General features: G+C 42.7%; 1 protein-coding gene across 1 annotated transcript in view; it reads right to left on the reverse strand.

The window, feature by feature from the left end:
- The window catches only part of OTUD7A (OTU deubiquitinase 7A), a 387,396-nt gene that overhangs the window by 54,136 nt on the left and 305,964 nt on the right, over nt 1–27,296 (reverse strand). The window contains exons 7-9 of the mRNA XM_046010022.1: nt 9,200–9,301; nt 5,355–5,482; nt 4,436–4,548 (exon numbers count right to left, since the gene is read on the reverse strand). Coding sequence (XP_045865978.1) covers nt 4,436–4,548; nt 5,355–5,482; nt 9,200–9,301 — 343 coding nt within the window. The remainder of the gene's footprint in view (nt 1–4,435; nt 4,549–5,354; nt 5,483–9,199; nt 9,302–27,296) is intronic.

The raw sequence follows: 27,296 nt of genomic DNA on the forward strand, positions 1-27,296 counted from the left end.
TGTGCCCAGCACAAACCAACAAGCCATTTTTGTGTACCATTCCCACCGGATTAGGCTCTGGGGGTCAGGCCACAGAGTATAAAATGTAATATCCTTGGTGTATAAACTGACAGAAGGGATTTGCTTCACAATCAGAAAGACTCCTAAGAGCCCCAAAGCCCTCAAGACTAAAAGAAATGAATTGCTAAGAATGGACTATCAGACACTAGATGAGCCAGTGGGAAGTCAGGGAGAAGGATGGGAGAAGGGTGGGCCTTTACAATACCACAGAGGCAGCAGGCATGACAACTTACAGCATAAGTGTGACAATGTCTTAATAAATGTTATTTTTACTGTTGTAAAACTACCTCTTTCCAAACACCTTCAAACCTGTGATTTTATCACTCTATGCCAATAATATCTGAGTATGTAGCAGACTGCTTTGGTGGCTATAGATCCTTCCACTCCTTTGTACTTGTCCCTTTGCAATGTGACTTTGCCCCTCTGTCCATCAAGGGTGGAGTCTACCTCTGTGCCCTGAGGTCAGCTTGACCGTGTGACTTGCTTTGGCCAATGGGACATTAGTATATGTGCTGCCGAAGCGAGCACCCAATGGGACATTAGTAAAGTGATGCAATCAGAGGCTTGAGAAGGCCCAGCAAATCAGGGGCTGCCATCTCTTCCTGCCCTGAGACTGTATTGTAAGGTGTCTGGACCTCTTCAAGGATAAAAATCCATGTGGAGAGGCCCAAGGAGAGCTAGTTCTCAGCTTCAGAGCTATGATATGAGACTATCTTGGACTATCTAGCCCCACTGAGACCAACTGCCAGATGACTGCAGCTCCACAAGTGGCAGCAGGCAATTCCAGGGACCTCCAGAATACGAGCAAATCTGATGGATGCTGCTCTAAGCCACTCGGTTTTGGGGTGGTCTGCTATACAACAAAATCTGCTATACAACAAAAACTGATACTGCCTGGCAAGGAGGTTGTTACCAAGTGCATTTTATAGATGAGCAAAACTGAGGCTCAGAGAGCTTGTGGGATATGCCCAACATCACATGACCAGCTTGGGACTACAATGCAGTGCATTTAAGTCCGGGTCTCTCGTCAGGGTCCAGCAGGCAAGGCCCTTTTACTTTGCTCCCCTTTCGCTGTTGCCATGAAACCAGATGAAGTGCCCAGAGACCCTTGCTAACTACTTGCTTTCAGAGATTTTTATCACTTTTGGAACAAGGAATTAGGTTCTTCTGATTGCATACCCTCTTTTGCCAGAGTGGGCAGAGTGTGAGGCTGCAGGACAAGCAGATGATGAACAACCAGACTTAGGGTAGAGTTATTTCCTTGTTTCCTCCTTGTCTTCCTTCTGGGGAGCATTCTGCTCCCCATGTGGGCCCAAGCGCCCACAGGATGCAACAATGGTGATGGTTAGACTGGGCTATAAAAACTCCAGTAGCAGCCCTTCCAGAGGGATACATTTCATATGTGGTAACTCAGCAGGTCTCTGGAGCAGTAACAGAAGCAGCAGAGGCACAGAATATCTGACTTCTCTTATTTTGGCCTTGGAGACATGGCTACATTTTGATTTCCAAGCATCAGAGGGAAATCGTCCCGCAGCTGTGCCCTGCTCAGAAGCACCTGCCCCTGCCTGGGCCTCAGCTCTTCACTGCGCTTGCCAAGTCCATGTCTGTGGTGCCATCCTCTGTCTTCCTTGTGCATCTGAAGTTCAACACGAAGCTCATACCCACCTCACCCACCCTGGACTCTTCCAGGGTGGCCAACTCTGTGGTCAGGTATTCTGGGGCATCAGCCATAAGCAGCCTGTCCATGGTGGCTATCCGGCTGGTAGCTTGCCCTGCCTGGATGCCAACCTGATCTACAACCTTCTCTTTGGGCGAGCAGAGGACATGCATCTCTGCCTCCAATGTTTCTTGCCGGGGTTCTGAAAGTGAGCCTGGGGACCAGCCACTGTGAGTTGTGCAGGAAGAAGAAAGAAAGAGGACCAAGCTCATCCTTGAATCTGCCCTTCCGTCCCTTCCGGCCTCTTCAGATACTTAAACTTGTAGTGTTCTGGGAAAGGAATGGGTTTAGAAAAATGACCCCAGGCCAGTGTCCATGAAAAGAGCTAGTCAAGAGAGAGTGAGTTTGCAGGTGGACTTTCCTACCCCTAGAATAAAATCTGGAAAATGTGTGTCACTTCTCTTCTGTTCCATGGGCTCCCAGGCCCCAGCCACTTCTCTGTTTCTCATGTCACTGCCTTGTCAGTGTCTGGCTGCCATCTATGGCTCCTTGCAGGGTTGGTTGGCACAAGCCAGAGGGGAGATACTGGAGGATGGCAAAGTCCTTCTTGACTCTTCTTTTGGGTGCCCACTGGGCTTGGTGGAGATCCAAATGCTGAGCCCCATTTCTATGGAAGTGTTTTTTTGGGTCTTCAGGTCTCTCCACAGCTGACTGTCTCTGCCCTCAGTTCCCTCCACAGAGGTGGTGACAACCCAAGCTGGTGGGTTGTGACCACCCTTCTGGCCTGGCTTCTCAGGTTTACCCTTTTTTTTTTGGAAGAGTCCTAGTGAAGACAGCCCATCTCAGGCCTCATCCCAGGGTTCACTGCTGGTGGTTGGGAAGCATGCATAGCCCCTAGGTCCCCATAACCCCCCATGGCTCTGAGGACCTGGAAGCTGGCCAGCCTCAGGCAGGCATGAGGTACCAGTATCTAAGGCCCTCAAGTCCCAGGGATGCCTCACATCTCTCAGCAAAATGTGAGTAGGAAAACCTCTTCCCTTTGATAGGGAAGACAGAGGCAAAATGCAGAGGCACAAGTGACTCATTAGAAAAATGTCTCTGAATACCAGGTGAGAGAGACCCAGTGTCTCGTGCATAGCACACACATATTTATAAAAGTAACATGTCAGAACCAACATAGCCTTGTTTCTAGCAGCTCCTTGCCTCCTTGTGGGATTTACTGGCTGCTGTGGGATCCAGGTGACCAACAAGAGCCCAAACATGGCCCTGTAGGCTACAGACATGCAGACAGAAAACTCTGAGCCAGAGCATGGGAGGGGCCACGGGGGCAGGATTTGAGCTCTTGGAACCATTAAAAACCCAGGAAAAACTAGCCATCAGGGCTTGGACACCATCCTGAAGAGCATTTCTGCAGAAGCTGAGGCCCGATCAGCTGTGTGACCACGCGCCAAGGTCTTCGTGGATGGGGGGACTCAGGCGACATAGTATGGTTATGGCCACTTATTATTATTGTTGTACTCCCCACCGCTCAGCCCTGAAGACACACTGGGCTAGAGTCAATCCACCCGCATTTACATGGTGTCTGCCCTCTGGCAGGCGCCAGCGAGGCAGTGATGAAAGGGATGCTAGAGAATTCCTCAGACACAGCTCAGGCATGACTCAGCATGAGAGAGGAGTTTTCAGGAAGGGACTGAGCCTTTAGACTATGTGTCCTCAAGAGTCCTAAATAAGACAGACTTTAGCGCTGACACGTGACATTATGAAAACAAAGTGACAAAATGACCCTGTGGGAATTGTGTTGATGGGTTTCCATACCAGAGAGCTCATCTTTGAGGGTCCTTGATATCGTGCCAGGCCTGGGAAGCCCCACACTCTGCTGCTGGCAGCTGAGGGCCTGGGTGTGGAGATGTGGGGCCAGGACACACTGCCAGCCCGGGCTGTCTACCGGAGTCTGATCCTTTCTTGGATCTTCTCACTGTCAATGCCCAGGCTTTCTTGGGTCTGCCCAAGACTTTTTCTAGGTGTTACAACTTGATTCTCAGCTTCCGTAAGTATGAACCAAAGCACACATGTGCCTTTGAAATGCTGGGGCTGCAGGTTTGGTGGCTGCTTTGTTTGGTCACACTCTATTCTCAGGCTGGGACATTTCAGTTGTGTCTGCAGGAACAAGCTACACCCTGCATGTGTACAAAGGCAAAGCCTTTTTTGCCAGAAATGTGGATGGCATCCGTCCGCTCACCTGGGAGACACTGGACTCACTTAATGACCTTCTGCTCTGAGCGTGACTTCTTGAAGCCAGAAATTAAATAGATACTTAGTTGGAAAGAGTCCAAACCCGGCAGCTTGAGGTTTCTGAGCCTGGTGAATTCAACAGCAGTGTGTGGGAACCACCAGGTCGCATGCCCCCTGCAGAGGCTGCTGTCCAGTGAGTCCCCTTCCCACTGCTGCCTGCAATGGGGAAGGGACAACACATGTGACCTCTGTACCTCTACCTGCAAAGTGCACGTGAAAGCTATGTATACTTCCCCCAATTATCTGCCGGGGTCCAGCCATGCCCCACAATTCTGCCTTGTGTCCTTGAGGAGAACCTAACATCCAAAGGCAGAAATCGCTATATCTCCTCCAGCTTGGGGTGGCCTCGTTCCCTCGAACCGCTTCCCACGCTGGGCGGCCAGGAGCTTAAGGTGACCACCGGGGAGAGTGAGGGGCCGCACTTACCCCCCGCCTGTGCCACCGTTCTTGCTGAAGTGCGTGCGTGGCTCGCTGGACGCCAATTTCAGCAGCTCCGTCCACTCCCGCTCCCATTCCTCCTCGGTGTACACCAGCCCTGACTGGCACAATGGAAGCCGGCTCAGGAGGAGGTGGGTGGGCAGGAGGTGAGCCTGGCCGCCCTGCCGGACCCCCGACCCTTGGGCTCAGTCCAAGCCCCACCAGCACCCAGGCCGGGGACACCTGCTAGTGGCCGCTGAGTGTCCCCGTTTGCTCTCAGTGGTATTTCTTCAGAACCCCCAATCTCTAATGTCAATGCTGTGGGTGGGGGGAATGTCCACCCAGCAACAAGGGTCCTGCCCAAGGGGTGAGAGTGACCAAACATTAATGTGCACACACCAAATTTGGGGCTGAGCACTGAAAAGTTTAAAGGGATGACAGGCCAACTTTAATCAGAATGCAGGCAGATCCTTCTAGGACCACAAAGTGCTAATGTCCCCCATTGTCAGGATGGTTGGGATTCTCTTTGGATTGGGAACATGTACAGGAGCAGGGGCTGTGGGCTGTGGGGAACCACCACCTTGTGGCTACCCCGGCCTTCAAGCTGCCAGGAGTGATCAGACATAAGTGACTTGTAATTTGTCATCAAGTCAGGATACCTTCTGACAGTGAGGGTGGTTGGTTTTCATTTTTACGCAGGGACAGGCGGTGAGCGTAGACCTGCCGTCACTGTGTGAGGGGCTGAGTTTCTGTAATGGGCGCCTCTCCAGCTGTTTTAAACGAGGGAGGCTTTCCTAGTCCCAGAAGCCATTGCTGTCTGACCTCACAAGACGGACTTGGCCTTGGGGCCCAGCTGTGGACTCCACCCGTGGCCCACGGCTGCGCTTGGTGCGGGTCTCGGGCTCTGGGCCCGCCAGCGGGTACCAACCTCCTTGTTCTGCTGCGTCTGCTGCCATCTCCACCTGCGCTTCAGGGCCTCTCTTTCCGCCCCTGTCCTCATCATGGTGTAGAGAGCCTTCCGCAGAACCAGGTCCCGGTCGTGAAACCCCCACATTCCTGCAGCAGGAGGCCCGTGAGGAGCCGAGGAGAGAGACAGGTCGTGAGGAGGGGGACAAGCCAGGAGGCCACTCAGACTGCCCCGACTGACCAGGCCTGGCCTCCTGCTTCTGAACACACAAACCTGAGTCATCAGTCAGCTCTTGATGTCTCACGGTGAGCTGGCAGTTGCCCTCTGCTGTCATTCCCCATTTCCCACGGAAGCAAGTCGGTGGATGAAGGAGTTTGTCCCTTTCTCAGAGAACCAACAGTGGATGAGATCCCCTGATGCCTCTCTCTGGGATCCTTGGTAAGCTACTGGCAATCTATTAGGTTTGCTTTGAGGGTCCTAATTTCACTGTCCAGGTTTTTGCTTTTGGGTGAAAGATGGTCTTTGTGGATAAGCTGGGGACATGTCCTCACATAGGGCCTCAAGCCAGGATGGCAATCAGACCCTGGCTTCATCTAAGGTCTGCCACATTAGATGTCTCAGCCCTAAGCCATCTCAACCTCCTGAGAAGCAGAGCATCAGTGAGCACCACTGCAAACATCTGGACCCAAGAGAAAGTACCTGCTTTCAGGGGGGAAGGTCTTTTTCCCCTTACTCCCTACCTAGCCTGTGTCGGGGGTTGAGGGGTTAGAAGAAAAGCCAGCCATTTCTGAGTACCTTCTTGGGGTAGCTCAGATGTGGTCAAGAGACCCAACAAATGGAGGAAACAGTAATGAGAAGTGCAGCTCTAGCTATGGCTAAAGAGTGGGGAAATCCATCCATCCATCCATCCATCCATCCATTTAATTAAATGGCATTAATTCCACCTAATTAATTCCAAACTTATTTCATAATAGGGGTGAGGCACCATTCTTGGTTTTAGGAATACCCACAGCAGCCATCAGGACAGACGAAGTTCCTAAAATCTCACAGAGCCCACTCTGAGCAAATGGGAAGCAGCCATCGAATTAGCATCTGGCACATGCTGTCAGGGGTAGAGCACCATATGGAGAGATGAAGCGGGACAGGGTGCTGGTTGGTAATGGTCAGGCAAGAAAGGAGACATCAGGGTCTAGTGCATGAAGGAGGGAGCTGAGTTGCCATCCCAGGCAGAGCGGATGGGCCAGCCCTTGGGCCAGCCCCAAGGGGCATCTATGAGTCGTACTTAGGACACAGCAAATGGGAAAGGTGTCTGGAGGTGGGATCAAGGGGACAAGGTGGAGAGCGGAAAGGTGGACTTTTAAATGACCCAGGAGAGCTTTTAAAAGAGGAGTGATCTGCACTGACCTAATCTTTAAAGACTCAATCTGGCCATGCAGGCTTTTGTGCAAAGACATGCAACAACCAGGGGCTGCTATGGGTTTTCCATCAACTGAGGCTTTTGTCTTTTTTTACAACATAGAGAAGGGAAGTGGCCATTCCTGATTCTTTTATAAACAGGCCGAGCTGATCCTACTCATCCCTCAGCCCCACCTGCAGGGGCCTCTCAGGACTCTCCCAGGCATGGCAAGTCCAGCCTCCATTTCCATGGCTCCTTGTTTGGATCTCTCTTGTAGGGAGGGTCTCCCTGCCCCATAAATGTTTGCTTACAAGCCTGGCTCAGAAATGATTTCTGTCATTTCTGTGTGTGTCCCACAACCCTAGGTCAATGTCAGGCCTGGTCAGCAGGTTCAATAAGCATTGCTGGTCAGTGTTGCACGGCTCCTTTGATCAGTCAGGTCAAAGATCTAAACCCCATGAAAGGAAAACAAAGTACCAGGAGAAAGGAACCAATTGGCGATGAACTCCAGACTCCGCCACGGCCTTGCTGGAGCAAGCAAGGCTGGTCCATAGGAGACTTTCTCTTCTTAGGCAGACTGGAGACCCACTGTGCTCACTGGGAAAATGCCTGCCCTCAGACCAGACCACGGTGGCACGAGACCCTATCTGTGGCTTTGCCCACCTGTAGCGGTGAACAATGTAGTTTCTGAGGGAGAGAGGCATTTCCCTTTGTAAGGAAGTTGTTGTGTGACACAGGAGAGAGACTTCTCCTATGTTCTTATGTTCTTTCCAGATTTTACACACAAGGTGAAAATATTCCACAACAGGGGAATAGTTGATACGTTATGATAAAATGTGACACAAATACCAAAAACATATTTTTGAAGAATAATAGCATGGGAAATTCACAATAGAACTTTAAGGGGGAAAATGCTGGATTCCACACAGTGAACATAATGAGATCATAACTTCACTGGAAGAATTGACAAAAGATAATATGCCAACACATTAAAAGTAATCATTGCAGGGTGGTGGGATTGTTGATTTTTATTTTCTTACCATGATGAATGTGAAATACTTTCACAATGCCAACAAACAGAAATGTGTTCATTGTGAAATGGAAAGGAAGCAGGTAGGTGGGAGCCCTTGCGTTCCCCACCACCTGCTGCCGAACCCGTGGAATGTGGTGCTCCCCTTGCTCTGGGGCTCCATGCTCCATTGAGGCTCTCAGATCCCTTCCCAAACCCCATGCATTTCCCTCTGTGGGGTTTAGTCTCACCTCTGTCCACCTCTTGTTGAAGAGGCCTCACTACGGGGCGGAAGAGCGGTTTGGGGTTGGGCCCTTGCCCTGGGTAACAGCATCGCCCATGTTTACCTGGGGAGGTGAGTTTGACCAACAAGGATATTCTTGGTCAAACTCAACTAAGAATATTCTCATTTTAGGGTCACATTGGTGGAGAGAGACCCTTTACTATAGGACTCATGAGGACAACTGGGGGTCCAATCCTACCTGTCAAAACCGATTTGCCTCTGTGTATATGAGGATGGACCTAGAAGGAGTAATTAAGCTTCTGGGAAGTCTACCATGACCGCTCAGTTATTCAAATAGTGCTACCAATGCTTGTGCATCTGCTGGTATGGCTTTCTGCAAAAGCTCACATCTCAGAAGGTTGCTGACTTCTCGGCTGTATATTCTGACTATGCTGATTCGCCTGTGATTTACCCAAGAGATTTACCCAAACTATGTCTTTTTGTCAGTTCCCAGGTGATTTCCCTGTACCAACAATAAAAATCAACAATCCCACCACCCAGCAATGGCCACTTTTAATGTTTTGGCTTACTATCTTTTGCCTGTTCTTCCAGTGAAATTATGATCTCACTACACTCACAGTGTGGAATCCAGCATTTTTCCTCCTAAAATTCTATCCAACCTATGTCTTTTTTGTCAGTACCCAAGTGATTCCCCTATGATTTACCCAAACCATGCCTTTCTGTCAGTCCAAGTGCATGGACTGCTATCGATGCAGTGGCCCCAAACCATCCAACCTAAAGTGCTCCTCCCCAAACTTCCTGCTCAAGGCCAACTAAGCTCAGACCTGCTTCCAAACATCCTGTTAATACCTACCTTCACACTTTTCCATGAAGTCTCCCTACCTGGAATGTCCTATCTAAAAATCTTTCAAGTCCTTCAGATCTCAATAAAATCCCACCTCCTCCAGGAAGTCCTCTACATCACGATCTCTAATTCCCATTCCTGCAGCTCATGATTAGGCCCCTTCTATTATATCAGGTCTTTTCTCCTGTGTGCTCTGTGTCCCCACCAAGCCTGCCAGCTGCTTGATAAGAAGGGCTAGATTGTTGGCTACCGCCCCTGGGGACTCTTCCAGATGAACGATGTTCATGGCTCTACTTAGCAGATGTCTGTCCTTTAACAATGAGCAGAACAGGCCTGGGGCACTGCTGCCCTCTGATTCTGTAGTGGAGCTTACCCAGAGAGGCTGCATGTAAAAGGCAGTTCCCGTCCCCTGTAGTGGCCAAAGGAAGAAGCCGTTTACAGCTCGTGCACACAGTGGACCACCAGTTCAGGCGACCTGGAACAGAAACTCACTTTAGAAGAGATTCCCAGAAGAGACTGTTGTAAGTGTTTGCTAAGTAAGCACAAATATCAGCAGATGCTTTTTGAGAGGTTCTAGAGAACTTCACTGGGAAGGTAGAGCATTATGGCTACTTTTAAAATAAAATATAGATTTTTTTCCCTTCTAAGATAAGAAATGACCAAACCCTCCCATTAATTAGCAAGAGGATTGAGAAACCCTAGGATGAAGGCTTTTCTCCTTGAATCTGGGAACAACTTATACAAAAAGTAAAGTTTCTCTTTGTGCAGTCTCCTTGAACACAGTTCCCTCTTCTGAAAGTAGTTTTTTTCTTGTGCATCATCCTTTTTTGATGCATACATACCTCCAAAAGTATAGTTTATGTTTAATTTAACACACCAAAATGATTATAGCTACTTAGGTATATTCCTATTAAATCTCATTAACACATCTTGAGACTTCTACTTCCAGGAAGATGGAGTAGACATACTTACCCCTATTCTTTCTACTAGGTACAACTAAATATACTAAGTATGACTAAATACACTGGACATCATGTATAAAATAACACAGGAAGACTGAAAAGTGGTTAGAATAGGCAGACGGACCAGGAAACTTGGGATCTGAGAAACAACATGGTGGTAGGTTCCCTGAAATTTATTTTTTGTCCCCAATTCCTAGACCAGGTACTGCAGAAGTTGGCAACCTGAAGATGCCAATGGGGGTAGACAAAGGAATCATGCTCTCTCTAGACAAGATATCAGGAAAGTGGCAGCTTAGGAAGATAGACAAAAAGTGCTCTATTTTAGCAAAATGACACAGAAGAAATTGTAGCCTGTTAGCATCCCAGCTAGCAGAGGCCAAGCAGGGAGCCAAAACTTCCAACCATTACCAGGCAGTAATGAGTCACTCACCACCTGCTCCCCCAATGCCAGATGGTGTCAGAAAAGGCTGAGCACATAGCCAGCACTTTTTGCTGGGTGGTAACATGCACTTCAGCCCCTACTAACTGAGAACAGATGGGGAGCCTGGCCTTTCTCGCCCATCTGGTGGTAATAAGGTCCCATGCTCCTTCCTAGCAGTACCAAGAAGCCCATTCCTCCACAGGTGTCAACAGAGGCAGGGTGGAGAACCTGTGCTTTCACCCTTATCTGGTAGTTATTACCAATGTAGAATTCCAGACCTCCCATGAACAGAAAGGGTGGTGAATCCATCAGACCTGCAGTAAAGAATCTTAAAAGGATTCAGTAAAGAATACTTCAGGGGACACAGAAGGAATAAAGGGGCTGGCAAGGGCAAGTATGTTGGCAAATGTAAATAACTATTGGCTGTTTTTGTTTTTTTTTTTTAGTTTTTTTTTTTAAATTTATTTATTTGACAGAGAGAGATCACAAGTAGACAGAGAGGCAGGCAGAGAGAGAGAGAGAGGGAAGCAGGCTCCCTGCTAAGCAGAGAGCCCGATGCGGGACTCGATCCCAGGACCCTGAGATCATGACCTGAGCTGAAGGCAGCGGCTTAACCCACTGAGCCACCCAGGCGCCCCACTATTGGCTGTTAAAAGCAATATTAAAAAGGACTTTTTGAGGATTAAAGTATACGTAGAATTAAAACACAGGATAGCAAAAACACCAGACACGGGAATATATACTAAATGACATAAATCCCAGCATCCTTACATTGACCAGGCAGTGGTACGAGTGCTAACTTAGAGCAAATTCTAATAGCTGGAAGGTACATTTTAGAAACTGTAGCGCAACCACTAAAGGAATAACTAAAGAATGCACAACTGACAAGCTAGTAAAGGAGAAACCAGAGTAATAAACATTCTTAAATAATTCAAACAAATAAAAGAGGAAAAAAAGAGACACAATAACACACAAAAAACAAACAGCAAGAGAACAGATTTAAACCAAAAATATACCAGTATTTATATTAAATGTAAGTGAACTAAATACTCTCATTAAAAGACAGATTGTTAGCCTTGCTTTAAAATACCAGTATATGCTGCTGACAGGAGACATCATAAATATAATGACACAGAAATTTAACAGTAACTAGGTAGAGAAAGATATGCCACTCAAAAACCTGGCAAAAATAAAGCTGGTAAAGTTCTATTGATGTCAGATGAAAGAGAACAGGATAAAAAGGAATATTTCATAATGATAACACAGTAAAGTCAAATGGAAAATGTAACAATACTTACAGTGTTTATACTTAAGCCTTAGCCTAAAAAACATACAAAGCAAATATTGATAGACTCCAAAGAGAAATAGACAAACACCAAATCAAAACCAGAGATTTTTAACCAAACTCTCTTGATAAATAATAGAATCAACAACAAGAACTTCGGTAGAGATTAGGTGAACATAATTCAGGAACTTTAATTATGTGAACTTGACCTATAGGTAAACCTTGCCCACTGCAAAATAAGTACACATTCTTTCCAAGTCACATGAAATATTTTCCAAAATTGACCACATAATGGGCCATTAAAATGTGTCAACAAATTTCAAAGGATTTGAAATCATTCACACTATGTGTTCTGGCTATACTAAAAATCAGCTAGAAATCAATGAGATAATCAAGAAAAGTAGTCAGCTTGGACTGCTACAACAAAATATCACAAACTGGGTAACTTAAACAACAACAGACATTTATTCCTCATAATTGTGGAGCCTGGAAGTCCCAGATAGACATACTGGCTGATTTGGTTCCTGGTGGGAACCCTCTTCTAGGTTTGCAGGTGGCTTCCTTCTTGCTGTGTCCTCAAGTGGTGGACAGTGAGCTCTGCTCTCTTCCTCCTCTTATAAGGACACTAATTCCATCATGGGGGCCCCATCCTCATAACTTTATTTAAATTTAACTACTTTTCAAAGGCCCTACCACCAATTACCATCACACTAGGGATCAGAGTTCCCATATATGGATTTTGGGAGATGTTAATATTCAGTCCATAATAGTACCTTAAGAAAACTTGCTCATTGAATATGGCTGTCCCCAAAAGGGACCATGCCCTCTCAATTGCTTCCTAGGGAATGAACAAGATGAACAGGACTGGGGTTATATAGAACTGTTTTGAAAATTCAATTCCTCCCTGGCCATTTCTGGCCATGTTGCTTCTTTCTTGTCTGTAATGGCATCTCCAGGCTGGCCTGTTTGGCACACCTTGTGGGTGACAGTTTAACCAAAAGGGAATCTAGGGGATTCAGACTTAATTATGATTCAGTTTTATAAAAATGCTTTTGTCCCTCTTATGGCTGACCTTTGTGGATGAGAGCTTAAGTTGTGATTAGGAAGTGATTGTGAACAAAGGGAAGTTATAGGCACTGTGATGGCATTTGACAATTTTGTGAGGGATAAGGAGAAGCAACAACTCCAGCATGTGGGCAAGGAACATCCAGACCCCAGAACGTATCAGGGAGGTGGTACATTGATCATGTTTTATTTCTTAGGACCACCCTGTAGGCTTCCATAAGAAGGAAAATGCTCCTGTGGGATCTCCCAAATGCTGGACGTGTGTCAAATGTAGCAGCATCCTTCTCTTGTGACCCAGAAATCCCAAGTTTTCTGCCAGCATCCATGAAGCCACAGAAGATAAGTTTATTAGCTTTGAAGCAGAGTAAAATTTTGGACATCTCACAGTACTTGACACAAAAAGAGAGTTTTTCCAAAGCCTAATAAAATACAAAGTTTATGTGAATGATAATCTTGCCGGGTAGAGTATTCTTGGTTGCAGGTTTTTTCCTTTCAGCGCTTTGAATATATCATGCCACTGCATGGTCTCTGTGGCATAGATTTTTACTTTGGGGGAATAGAGTAGAATAGCCACCTCTTGGGGCCTTTAACTCTTTGTGGAATTTCAGTCAAATGAGAATGTTTATAATATTTCCAAGAAGTTGTGAAAACATTTAATTGAAAAAAATTTTTTTAAGAGAGAGAATTATACTAATAGGATACGAATAGTCAGAGGGGTGTTGCATTATTTACATTCCAACGAACCACCTGTCATTATTAAGAATTAATTTTAACAAAGGGTTTACTGCTTTCAGTAATCAGTAACGAAATATGAAGGGCAAGAACTACAATAGTGCTGGAAGTTAAGGCCCTCAAAGGTACATTTAGTTCAGATTTAGAGAATTACTGCCTAACAGATTACCTCAATAACAAAACTTAAAATAATAAACTGTGTCAGTAAAGTGTTTGAACTGGATACCGATATGCTCTACAGTGCTTTTTGGTGAAGATTCAGTAACTGCATTTTAATGATAAATGATCTTATTAATATAAAATTATTGTACCCTTAATTCTAAATGAAAACATGTATTGAAATTAACACTGCAAAATTAAATGGACAAGCCTCTATTATTGATGATGCTAATGCTTATGCTAACAAATTGGGGTATTCTGACCACTTGCAAGTCACCTTATTAAAGCTAAATGAGAAAGGCAATTAAGGGCCTTAATTGACTGTGCCACTGGATCACTGGTCAGAGACATAACTGGAAATAACATGCCATCACTGGGTAACTTCTTTTTTTTTTTCCTAGGTTGTGAAATAGCAACCTGTCTCACCTGACTTTTTCCAAGACCTTTTAAAAAACCTCCAGGCTGGGAGATATTAAAACTGGGTTGCCACAAAATAGAAGAAAATTACAATTCTTGCTTACACAGCGTAACGGGCTTTTTTTTTTTTTTTTTTTAAAGATTATTTATTTATTTATTTGATAGAGAGAGATCACAAGTAGACAGAGAGGCAGGCAGAGAGAGAGAGAGGGAAGCAGGCTCCCTGCCGAGCAGAGAGCCCGATGCGGGACTCGATCCCAGGACCCCGAGATCATGACCTGAGCCGAAGGCAGCGGCTTAACCCACTGAGCCACCCAGGCGCCCCTCGGGCTTTAACACCTGAAAGTCCAGCTCATTTAACGTTAAAGTGGGATGGCCCCATTCATTCTCTGAAGCTGTTCCAGCTGGCAGTGGCCCCTCCCAAGAGCCAGTGGGAGCCATATTAGTGGAGAAACAGGGGAAGGATGGAGGAGGGAATATGCTAATGAGGAGGTGATCTGCATTAATGCACAGACCCTGTGGTTTGCCCATCTAATAGCTTTCCCCGCCCATCCTTGCTCCCAGAACCCTGTTGTGATAAGATTCCTTCCCTGCATTCCATACTCCTAGCCAGGGGCCAGTGGTGGTGTGGCCACATACAGCCCCTTGGCCCATGGGGCAGGTACTGGGAAAGTGTTGTTCATCCTTCGGAAGGGACATACACAGGGTCTCTCCCTTGTTTCCCTAGATGATATGTGGGGATGTGTCCCCAGATGCATCTCTAGCCATATGGCACCCCGAAGAGAGGCAGCACTGACAGCGCTGGGTACCTGGGTTCTTGAAGACACAGGGAGCTTTCAGTCCTGCCATGAGCGTCCCTGTCCCCAGACTTCCTGTTCTTCACATTGACTTCACAGTCGATGGTCCTGCTGGCTAGGTTAGTGTCTCCTGCTCGCTGCAGGACTGACCATGAATCCCCTAGTCCTGTGCAGGGGGTGCACAGTCCCGATTTACAGACAAGGAAACAGGCTCAGAGAGTCAAGGAACAAGCCATGGTGCACTGAATCGTAAAGGCGCCATTGCTCAGGGAGGGCAATGGAGGGCAAGAGCCCATCCTGAGCAAAGCTGTTCTAATTAAGTTGGATATGGTTGAGTTTGTTGGCAAGCCGGTTTTAACTTCCATGAGCTGGTATGATTTCAAAAAATATAGTCTTCCCAAAGCAGTGGACCTGAAGTCATAGACTCAGTATTTCTACTGTGCTGCCTTAGAGAAACTAGGGTTGTTCGTTCTCCCTTTTCTGTTTTCACTTGTTTCTCTCATTCTGTTTTTACTGGGAAAATTTTGAAAAGTGCTGAGGGCAGTACACCCACCACGCAGAACCAGACCCCTGCAAACCCTGTCATATTGGCTTCAACTTCTTCCTTTTGCTGTAAAAGAAGAAAAATCTAAAGATCGAGTTAAGGTCGTTTCCCCAGTTTTCATTCTCATTCCTCCCTTGCTAGCAGTACCACAACATGAATTTGGTGACCTCTGCATTCTAGAGCATAGAAACAGGTAAATTCAAGGTTGAAAATTGTGTGTCGTTAAAAAAAAAATGTGTGTGTCATGCATGAGGCTTCTTTCTCTGCTTCTGGTTTCCACATCAAAACCATTTTATTTCCTTCTCTTTCATATTCCTTCCTCCCTCTCCCTTTGTTTCGCCCCCCCATGCTTCCATCTTCCCCCACCCAGCATCACTCTTAGGCATTGTGGGTGTTCAGGCAGAAGAGGCTCGTCCCCTTTCTTTCCGCATAGAGCACCTAGACCAGACAGTTCACTGCTCGGACCTCCCCTTGTTCCAGCCACTCTTCCAGGAACTGGGGGAATAAGTCAGAGTCATATGACCCCCAGGGAGAGGTGGTAGTGAATGAATCCCATTGGGTCATTTAAGAATTGGATGAGATAATAGGCTGGGACCCTTGAAAAAAATCATCATGAAAAGTGAAAGAAAAGATAGGGGAATGTTCTTTAAAAGAGACAAAAAAAAAAAAAAGCGATATAACCAAATGAAATGCAGAAACTTTGTGTTTTGAAATGAAAAAAATTGGGGGCTAATTGGGAAAACATGAATATGGGCCCTATATTAGTTAGCATATTAAGTAAAATGGTATTTTTCTTAGGAGTGGCAATGTTTTGGTTTCATAGGATAATTTTCAGATACACACTTGCAATACACACTCAAATGGTTCAGAAAAAAGTTATGTTTATATAAAATAAGAGATAAAGTAAACGTGACCTAACTCTGAAAACTGGTGACTCTTGTTGCAAGGAACATTTTCCTGTAGGTTTAACAATCTTCAAAATAAGAAGAATGCCCTGTGGATTTGTTTCAGGTTTACGCTTTTAAATGGGGATGCTCTATTCTGGTGCCAAAGACAGTGTCTATGTAAATTAACTCGTTTGTCTTGATTTAGTTTAAAAACAATTGAGTTGAATTCGGTTAAACACACTTTGGGGGAATCTAAGTGGTACAGTTACTAGTTCCACCAGATTATTCCTTAATAGATGAGGAATTTTTACAGTTTGGTTATAATTTCCAAAATTTTCAGAGGCACTGAGCCCAGAAGCTTACAGGCGATTTCTCTGATGTGCCTCAGGTCGATTCCCTTTTGCATCCATGCAGACAGCATTAATAAATCACCATCCTTTTCAGGGAAGACATGCTAATCAATCATTAGAAACAGAAGACCTACTCATCCTTTTCAGTTCAGAGCTATGTGCAATAATGACCAATTGTTTCACATTGACAATGGGGACATAATGAATTATTCACCCATAAAGCAGGCTTTGGAAAACCTACTTTTGCAGATCTGAGGCCAGAGCATGAGACAGTCAAGAGCCAGCAGAGTGTTTAAGCAGAGGGACCTTGGAACTAGATTTTCTGAGCTCAAATCTCAGTTCCACTACTTCTTAGCAGTAGGACATTGGACAAGTTACTTTGCCACTCTAATGGCTCAGTCCCGTCTTGAAAATGGGGGATAATAATAGTATTGATCTAGTAGAATTTTTATGAACAATATTAGTCCCTATTTGGGAAGTACTTAAAACAGGGCTTGGCATATAGAAAGTACCGCATATGTGTTTTTGTCAAAACAGGTCCAAAACCCTGGGTTAAAGCAAGGAAGGTATTTATGCATAAACTAATGAGTGAATAAATGAACCACACCCTTTGGATGGAAAAGTACCTTTGCATACTGAGGCCCTTTTGGGGGTAAGCATAGCTGCTTTTGCATTCCTGGAAGAGAGGGCTAAGGGAAGCTCTTTCCACTCAGACTGCCCAGTGCTGCTCAGTGAGGTCAACTGGGACACAATGAGGTGAGCACAGGAAAAGAAAAGAACTTATATAGCAATGGGCTTTTCTGCAATACTTTTATTGAATTTATAGAAGGGAGCAGCAAAAGGCAAGCTGAAGGCAAAGCACACCCGCCTCCCCCAGCCAAGGTGGGAGATCTGTGACATTCCTCAGGCACTCCTGACTGCCCAAGAACAAAGGAAAGGGAAAAACAAATGGTTAACTGACAGAGATCACAGTCCTCCAGGACCTGAGTGTCATCAGTTTGTAACTGTGTTTATGATTTACAAGAAAAAAAAAAAACAATCTCCAGAATCTCCTATAGACTCAAATTTCCTGGAGTCCTAACATCACTCTCCCCTCTAGAGGATCCAAAATCTCACAGAATCAGTTACATCTCACAACCCCAGGGTAGCTCATTCTGCCCACAGATCCTGTCTCCCTCCTATAATAAAAACACCTTTTTTTGCACCAAAAACATCTCAAGAATTCTCTTGGCCATTGGCTCCTGAACACCACCTCAAACCACATCAGGAGTCTTGGTTCGGAGTGAACTGAATGTTTTAAAGAAGTGGTCCTTCAGTACAGATGGTTTGAGAAGCCCCAGTTAGAAGTCCTCAGAAATGCAAATTATACCCTTGAATCAAGTCGCTATCTACATTCACTCTTTACCTGGTAGTATTAGAAGAAAGAGGCTTTTTAATGAAAAAAAAATTGAGTAAGTGTAAAGGAAAAGGAATCACATTAGGAATATAAGAAAAGAGGAGGAACCAAGCTGGCCTTACAGGTATCAGGTCCAAAAGACGGAATAAAATGACTCTTCAGGAACACTGAACTATTTCTTATATCCCTACAACTTCCTGATGATTTTTATTTCTGTTCGTTATTCTCTATTTAATTATTCCAAATTTCTTTGCCATACTTAGAAAATCCAATTAGAAATAAGATCTTATGTGCATGTGTGTAGAATGGCAAGGACAGTGGGAGCTGAAGGCTTTGTCCTCAGTCACTGGAAAAGAAGACCCTCTCTCTGAGACAGTGGGAGAGACAGATTTAAAGAGAAAAAGGAATCAGAGAAAGTAATCCTCCTTGTCAACACTCCTTTGAAATGTATATATAACTCTGAAATAAAGTGTGGTAAATTCCCAGTGACAAAAAATAAATTCGTAAGGAAATTAGAAATATGCACTAACCCAGCGTCTCCTGTAGGTGGAGACAATTTGCCTGTTTTATCACTTCACAAGACTGAAAAAAGGCTTTGAGAGTCTGTGATGTGAGGAATTGGGAACAGGGTACCCTCACCCCACATGAAGTTAGGACTCTCAGAAACTGCCTCCTAAGTACAAGGATTAGAAATAATGTTATCCCTGGCAAATGAAGCTGGGAAGAAAATGTGTCTCTTCTAGACTGGGCTTAGAGAAATAAAAAACCAAACCAACTTCTTCCAGCCATGTTGTAACTATTGACTTAGCTCAGATTTGAGCTAAAACTGATTTGTGACTTGTAATGCCTAAGCAAAGAGATTAACAGAAAGGTTGGTTATAGGACAGTAATTTCCTTGGGGAGTCTGGCATAAACAAAGAAACAAACAAATATATCACTCAAATAGTTGAGAACACCCTCAACTCAGACCACCAGATTCCCACAGATAATATCCTGCTCACATCCCCAAATTACAAGTCCAACAGGAAATCACCCATCATGAGCAAGGCTTATCGACACAAAATCATAGATACCTATGGCCTTGCAGCTAAAAAGGGTCAGCTAGAGACTACAAATATGCTTAAAATGTTGAAAAGACATAAAAGAATGAAACAAACATTTCCAAAGAATAAGAGACAGATTTGGAAAACAAAAATAGGACTTAAAAATGAAAGGGGATAAGAGAAATAAAAAAAAAAAACCCACAATCGGTTTTATATAGAATTAGATAATGTTGAGGAAAAAATATATATGGGAAGATAAATCAGAATAAATTATCTAGAATGCAATTAAGAGGGGAGAAAAGAAAGAATGTGAAAGATAGGCTAGGAGATATGAATAGACTGAAAATCTCTGACACTAACTGAAATCCAGAGGCAATACTGAAGAGATCCTGACAGGAATTTTTCAGAAGAAATATATAGAAATAAATTCACAGATTTAATAAGTTTAAGACATCCCAAGCAAGAAAAATGAAATCAGTTCATTCCTTGACATATCCTAGTGAAACTGCAGAATATAAGACAAAGAAGTATCTTTTTTTTTTTTTGACAAAGAAGTATCTTAAAGTAGAATATAAGTTATCTTCAAAAGAGTAGCAGACAGACAGCTGATGTTACAAAAGAAACAATGGAAAACAAGCCAATGCAATAACACCTTCAATGTGCTGCATGTAAATAACTGGCAACTTCTGTGCAGCAAAAATGTTGTTCAAAAATGGGGGCAAAACAACAACAAAAAAAACAAAAAAAACAAACAAACAAAAAAAAGAATCTGCCTTCAGTTCAGGTCATGATTCCAGCATCCTGGGGTCGAGCCCCACATCGGTTTCCCTGCTCTGCGCAAAGCCTGCTTCTCCCTCTCCCACTTCCTCTGCTTGTATTCCCTCTCTCACTCTCTCTCTCTCTGTGTCAAATAAATAAATAAAATATTAAAAAAAAATGGGGGCAAAACAAAACATTTTAAGACTCATAAAAGTGGAGAAAGTAAAACCAAAAAGTAAAAACAGACAGTCACCCAAGGAAATTCTAAAAGATGAACTTCAAACAGAAAGAAGAGCTAATACACAAGAAGAAATGAACAGAAACAAAAATCGTAAATATGTGGGTAAGTCTAAAGGAACATTGTATAAAATAATGTCTGATGAGATTAAAAGTATAGAATTAAAATAAATGATAATAACTTATAAATCAGGGAAAAGGGGCTATGAATAAAGTTAAACTAGTCTAAGATCCCTGTTTTGTCTGGGTATAGGTTAAGATGCTGATGAATCTTTGGTACTATCTAGTTTTCTAGATTTAGATCCTATTCACATGTGGTTAGATTTATACCTGGCATTTGTTTTTTTGGATATTATTGTAAATGGTTTTTAAAATTAAACAAAAAAGATACTGATGAATCTGAGATGTGATTCATATGTATGTTACATGAATTAGGGTAACCTCTCAATAATTAAAAAAAGGAAAATAATGAAATGATTGAAAAATATTCCATGCAACAAAAAGAGGGCTTATAAGGAGAGTAAAAAACCTCACATAGAACAGGGACAAAGAGTGGTTACATTAAAAATAAATGCACAGGTTAAAGACAAAAGTTGTTAAAGTGATTTTAAAGAATTGACTACATGCTATTTACAAAAGATATATCTAAAACATGGAAATACAAAAGTACTAAAAGTAAAAGTACAGCAAATAGTGCATCAGGTCAATTTTAACCTAAAGAAAGTTGGGGTAACAGAAAAAACAAACTAAAAGGCAAGGAAACATTACTAGATTTAAATAAGCTCTCTAAATAATGTTTAGCATCTCCATTCATGAAGAAGGCATACTTTAGTTCTGTATCTAATAATAACACAGACTTTACTTGATTTAAAAATCCATAAAAATAAGAAAAGATATGAATAAACGCACAATCACAATGGGAAATTCTCATGCATCTCTCAGTAATTAAGAGATCCAGTAAAAATAAATATATAGACTTGAAAAACATAATAAATGACCAAATGTATGTATATAAAACAGTTCAGCCCACAATAGAAGACTATGTTATTTTCAAGCAGACATGGAACATTAAAAAGACAAAAAGATCATATTCTGGTCCATAAAGCAAAAAGTCTCAACAAAGTTTCAACAAATTTCAAGCCATATTGATCATGGTTTCTGACTACAAAGCAATTAAGGTAGAAATCAGTAATACAAAAGTAACTAGAAGTATTTAATGTACTCCCCATATATTTAGAAATCAAAAAACACCTCCAGTAAATTATGGGTCAAAGAATAAATCAAAATCAAAATAAGAATGTTTTTGAACTGTACTGTAACAATAATTGCTACATTTTAAAACTCATGGAATGTGGCTAAAATAGTAATCTGAGGAAAATTAATAACTGCAAATGCTTATAAGAGAAAAGAAGAAAGATTAAGAATTAATGACTTAAGCATTCATCTCAGAAACAGTAAATAAACCCAAAGTAGAAGACAGTAACACAGATCAGGAGTCAGCAAACTTTGGCCTGTAGGTCAAGTCTGGCCAGCGGTTTATTTTTGTATGGCCTAAAAATGAAGAATGACTTTTATGTATTTTGAAGGGGTGTGTGTGTGTGTGTGTGTGTGTGTGTGTGTGTGTGTGTGTGTGTGAAACAGAGGGAGGGAGGGAAGGAGGGAAGAGTATGTGTGGGTAGATGAGGCGAGAGAGAATAAATATGTGATAGAGACCTTACATGACTGGCAAAGCCTAGAAATATCCCTCAGATATGAATGGGAAATAATGGCATTTTCAGACCAACAAAAGTAGACAATTCTTTGCTATCTGACCTGCACATTAAAACAAAACTAAAACCCTGTCACACTAACATGGAATAACAAGTCTAAATCTGTGTGTACCTAATAACATAGCTTCAATGTATATAAAACAAAAGTTGATAAAATTGAAGGAGACATAGAGAAACCCATGATCACAGGGGAATCTTTAATACACCTCTTTTAGTAGCTGGTAGAACAAGTAGACAAAAGCTCAGTTAAAGATAGAGAAGATCTGAACAACAAAAATCAACAAAATTGATATAATTAACACATATAAGGGGTACCTGGGCTGCTCAGTTGGTTAAGCATCTAATTCTTGGTTTCAGCTCAGGTCATGATCTCAGGGTCCTCAAGCTCTGTGCTTAGCATGGAGTCTACTTATTCCTCTCCCTTTGGTCTTCCCCCCTGCTCCTACTCTCTTACTCTGTCTCTGTCTCTGTCTCAAGTAAATAAAAATCTTTAAAAAATTAACACATATAAAACACTATATGTAATCTCAAGTACATAGAGATTATTTTCTAAACTTCATCATATGCTGGTTCAAAAAGCAAGTCTCAAAAAAATCTAAATGTCTGAAATAATTCACTATGTCTGAAATAATTCACTTTGACTGTAGAAGAAGTAAGGTTGGAAAAAAAAAACCCACTAAAACAATCCCATAGTTAAGCAATATGCTTCTAAATAATCTATGAATCAAAGAAAAAAATTGCAAGAGAAATTAGAAAATGTTTTAATTTGAATGATAAAGAATAACCTATCAAAAATTGTAATATCCAGCTAAAACACTGCATAGAGAAACACTATGGCTTCAGAGATGTGTAAAATTATATAGTACACTGCTGAAGAAAATGTAATGGCATAAGCGTCCACCTCATGAAGCCAGAAGAAAGGGTAGCATATCTAACCCAAAGGAAGAAGATGAAAGAAAAAAATAAATAGCAGAGATGAAACAGGAAATGTACAGTAAAAAAGCCAACAGAGGCCAAAAAGAGTCTTTGAATAGATTAGCACAATTTGGAGATTTCTAACAACATTATTAATGAAGATAAAAGGAAGTTAAGTATCAACATTTGAAATGAAAAAGGAGGCATCATCACAGATCCTGTAGACATTCAAAACTAGTGAGCATTAACATCAATGACTAAAGGAGAAGACAAATAATGTGGAGCAACCAGAACTCTAGATAGAAGAGTAAATTGGTATATCCACTGAAAACTGTTTTAAAGCCAAACATGTGTAAAATCCCATGACCCAACAATACCACTCCTAGGTACATATCTGCAGAAATATATACATGTGTTCATCAAAAAAATGTATAAGAATGTTCATAGTAGTACTGTTTATAATAAGATACTGAAGACAGCCACTGTTTGCATCTCCCCCCAAATTCATATGTTGAAGCCCTAATCCTTAGTAGTATTTGGAGATGGGGCCTCTGAGAAAGTAATGAAGGTTAAATGAAGTCGTATGTTTCTGGCCCTGTTCTGGAAGGATTAACATATTTATAAGAGACACCAGAGATCTTGTTCTCTCTGTCTCTGCATGTATGTATTGAGGAAAAGTCACATCAGGACACAGCCAGAAGGCAGCTGTGTACAAGCCAGAGAGTCCCCCCTGAAAGCTGAATTGGCTGGCAGCTTGATCTGAGACCTCTAGAATTTTGAGAAAATAAATTTTTTATTTTTTATTTTTTAAATTATTTATTTGATGGAGAGAGAAATCACAACTAGGCAGAGAGGCAGGCAGAGGGGGAGGGGGCCTGCCCCCTGCTGAGCAAAAAGCCCAATGCAGGGCTCAATCCCAGGACCCTAAGATCATGATCTGAGCTGAAGGCAGAGGCTTAACCCACTGAGCCACCCAGGCACTCCAAATTTCTGTTTTTTAAAGCCACCTAGTTTCTGGTATTTTGTTATGGCAGCCTGGTCTAAGAAACCAAAAATCCATTAATATAATGGATAAATAATTTGTAGTATATGCACCCACTGCAAAACCAAATAGTGATAGAATCAACTATAATTATACTTAATAATATGAATGAATCTCACAGGCTTAGTAGTATGTGAAAGAATCAAGAACTCAACCTCTTCATGATTCCACTTACATACAGTTCACATAGAGACCAAATAAATCTATGCTGTTAGAAGTCTATTTTCTTGATCTGAATTTCTTGACAGGAATCCTTGTTAGAATGTGTTTGGTTCGGCAAATTAACTGTTTTCACACTTTTCTGTATGTGTGTTCTGTTTCAATAAGGAGTTAAAAAACAAAATGAAGGGATGGGACGCCTGGGTGGGTCAGTGGGTTAAACCTCTGTCTTCAGCTCAGGTCATGATCTCCTGGTCTTGGGATTGAGCCTTGCATCGGGCTCTCTGATCAGCCAGGAGCCTGCTTCCCCTCTCTCTCTGCCTGCCTCTCTGCCTACTTGTGATCTCTGTCTGTCAAGTAAGTAAATAAATAAATCTTAAAAAAAAAATGAATGGGTGTTGAGCCTAGCTCTGGAGACTATCACAAGAGAGAGACAGCTGGAAGCCACTGGCACTGGAGAAGATATTTTGAAGGCAAAAGAAAAGGTCCAAGGGGTGAGATTCTTGAAAGCTGGTGCTTGCCGGATGAAAGACCCTTGGAGAACCCCAATTTGCAAACATTTCCATTCCACATTATTTTCCCCATGAAATGAAATATTGAAGAGGCAACTTCAATAAACATAAGACTATAATGTTTATAAAAATAAGACTAAGTCATGAAACCACTAATACACACTGTCACTAAAATGTACTTCAATATCACATTTTTTCCTATTTGTACACAGAGTTATTGATAGATGGGCATCTTATAGATCTAGCCACTATCAATTTTATTTTACCACTTTTTAAATCATTAAAGTTCTATTTTCTAACCATTCCTTTGACACCTCCCTTACTTTCTTTTTACTTCTAATATCTGGATGACCAAATGGAATCCCTTTTGGTGCTTTCTTTTTCCTCACACGCAAATAAAAATGAGAACAGTGACTATACCATAGTTGACAATAGATATTTTTTGATTGTATGAGATCTGCTCACTAGATACCACATGAGCTTCATTGATCACTACATACTATGAGACTCTAGGATGAGTTACCACATGTCAGAATGGGAGTGTTTGATGCAAGGATTGGGGACTGTGGTAATCTTGGGAGACGCCTTCATTTGGCCTCCTTGTCCGATGTTTCTACTCAATGCCATCAACAATATGTCCTTCTATGACTAAGTGACTTTGCTGCTTACTTCATCTTTGGCCTCTCAGAGAGCAATCCCTTGGAGATTTTCTCTGGTATTGGTGATTTGCACTTTTAAGAAAATCAAGAAATCGGGGCACCTGGGTGGCTCCGAAGGCTCTGCCTTCGGCTCAGGTCATGATCCCAGAGTCCTGGGATCGAGTCCCGCATCGGGCTCTCTGCTCTGCAGGGAGCCTGCTTCCCCCTCTCTCTCTGCCTGCCCCTTTGCCTACTTGTGATCTCTGCCTTCCAAATAAATAAATAAAATCTTTTAAAAAAAAAGAAAATCAAGAAATCACGCAATTACTTTTTTTCTTTTCAAAAAATTTTCAATTCTAGTTAGTTAACATGTAGTGTATTGTTAATTTCAGGAGTAGAATTTAGTGATTCATTACTTACATATAACACCCAGAGCTTAACACAAGTTAAGTGACAATCCATTTAAGTGACAATCCATCCATTTAAGTCCATCCCAGCCCACTTCCCTCTCTTAACCCTCAGTTTGTTCTCTATCATTAAGAGTCTTTTATGGTTTGCTTCCCTTCTACTTTTTTCCCCCTTCCTCTCTGTCCATCTGTTTTGTTTCTTAAATTCCACATACGAGTGAAATCACATGGTATTTCTCTTTCTCTGACTGACTTATTTCACTTAGCATAATAGACTCAAGCTCCATTCACGTCATTGAAAATGGCAAGAAAGAAATCATGCAATTATTATGTGGAATGGAAAACTCAGCAGAAAACAGCCTGAGGGAAAAGGTTACAGTTTGCAAGGTTCTAAGCAGAACTAGGAGGTGTCCTGTAAAGGCCAGGGTGGGTGGCACCAAGACCCGGGTTCTGATGACTCTGCCATTTTACAGGCTGGGTGCCCACAGGTGAGTGGAGGTGCTTCTCTGAGTCTCCCCTCCCTTACCTGTAAATTGGAAATCGTGTGAGCAGCTGATGGGAAATGTGGAGGTCATTAATACTAATACTGTACCTAGCACACAGTAGATGCTATGCAAATACAAGATGGCTATTATTATCAAAAGCATAGTCTCTCTCTCTCTCTTTTTTTAAATGATAAACAGGGTTTATTTAAGGGTCCAATGAGAAAGATCTCAATTCTCTCCCCCATCATCAAATGCTCTTCTTCATCCACAGAATTAGGATTTGGCCACAACAATTATTTCAATTCACAATTCAGCTCAGACAAGTCTGAGAAATAGTCTGTTTTCTAAATGCACTTATCTTCTTGTGACAATTTTCTCTGATCCCAGTACACAGTACACCGCATTTCCTTGGGACAATAACAGAACGCCCCCATGCTGGCCTTAATTAAAAAAAATTATTATATTATTTGCCCCAGGGGCAAATTCACAGGTCTGTGAATCATTAGGCTTATACATTTCATAGGACTCACCATAGCACATACCCTTCCCAATGTCCATAATCCAACCACCCAATCCCTACTCCCTTACTCCCCAGCAACCCTCAGTTTGTTTCCTGAGATTAGGGTCTCTTATGGTTTGTCTCCCTTCCTGGTCCCATCTTGTTTCATATTTTCCCTCCCTACCCCTACCCCCCGACCCCCCGCCCTGACTCTCAAATTCCTCATATCAGAGAGATCATATGATAATTGTCTTTCTCTGATTGACTTATTTTGCTCAGGATAATACCCTCTAGTTCCATCCATGTCGTTGTAAATGGCAAGATTTTGTTTCTTTTGATGGGTGCATAGTATTCCATTGTATATGTATACCACATCTTCTTTATTCATTCATCTGTTGATGGACATCTAGGCTCTTTCCATTGTTTGGCTATTGTGAACATTGCTGCTATAAACTAAAAAAGGGGTGCACATGCCCCTTCGGGTCACTACATTTGTATCTTTGAGGTAAATACCCAGTAGTGCGACTAAAAGCACAGTATCTTAGCACTTACCCCCACCCTACTCAACGACCATATCTTTCAAGAGAGCCCAATAAGAAGGCCCAGTTTCCTCAGAGGACTCAAAAACATGCTGTTTTTGATCTGAAACCATCAAGAGTGGGATTCAACCCAGATATACCCCTGATCCAAGTGAAGTGGCTAATAATGACACATGGAGAAGTTGGGAAAATTCCAACCAAATTTGACCATAATATATTCGACATGATTTAAGCTCTGGAACTTAAAGCACAGAGGAATTGTTAAAATGCAAATAACAACATTGCATCTGTGAAAAGCAGACTTCTAAGGTGACCCCAAGATACCCACCTCCAGGAGGGGGAAGAATCCCCTTCCCTTGATGTGGGTGGGATGCCACCCTCATGGTTAGGTTACATTTCCTGGCAATGTAAGGGGTTTTGTAGAGGTAATTAGTTGACTTATCAATTGACC

This window comes from Meles meles, chromosome 6 (genome assembly GCF_922984935.1).
Source record: "Meles meles chromosome 6, mMelMel3.1 paternal haplotype, whole genome shotgun sequence".
Taxonomy (NCBI): domain Eukaryota; kingdom Metazoa; phylum Chordata; class Mammalia; order Carnivora; family Mustelidae; genus Meles; species Meles meles.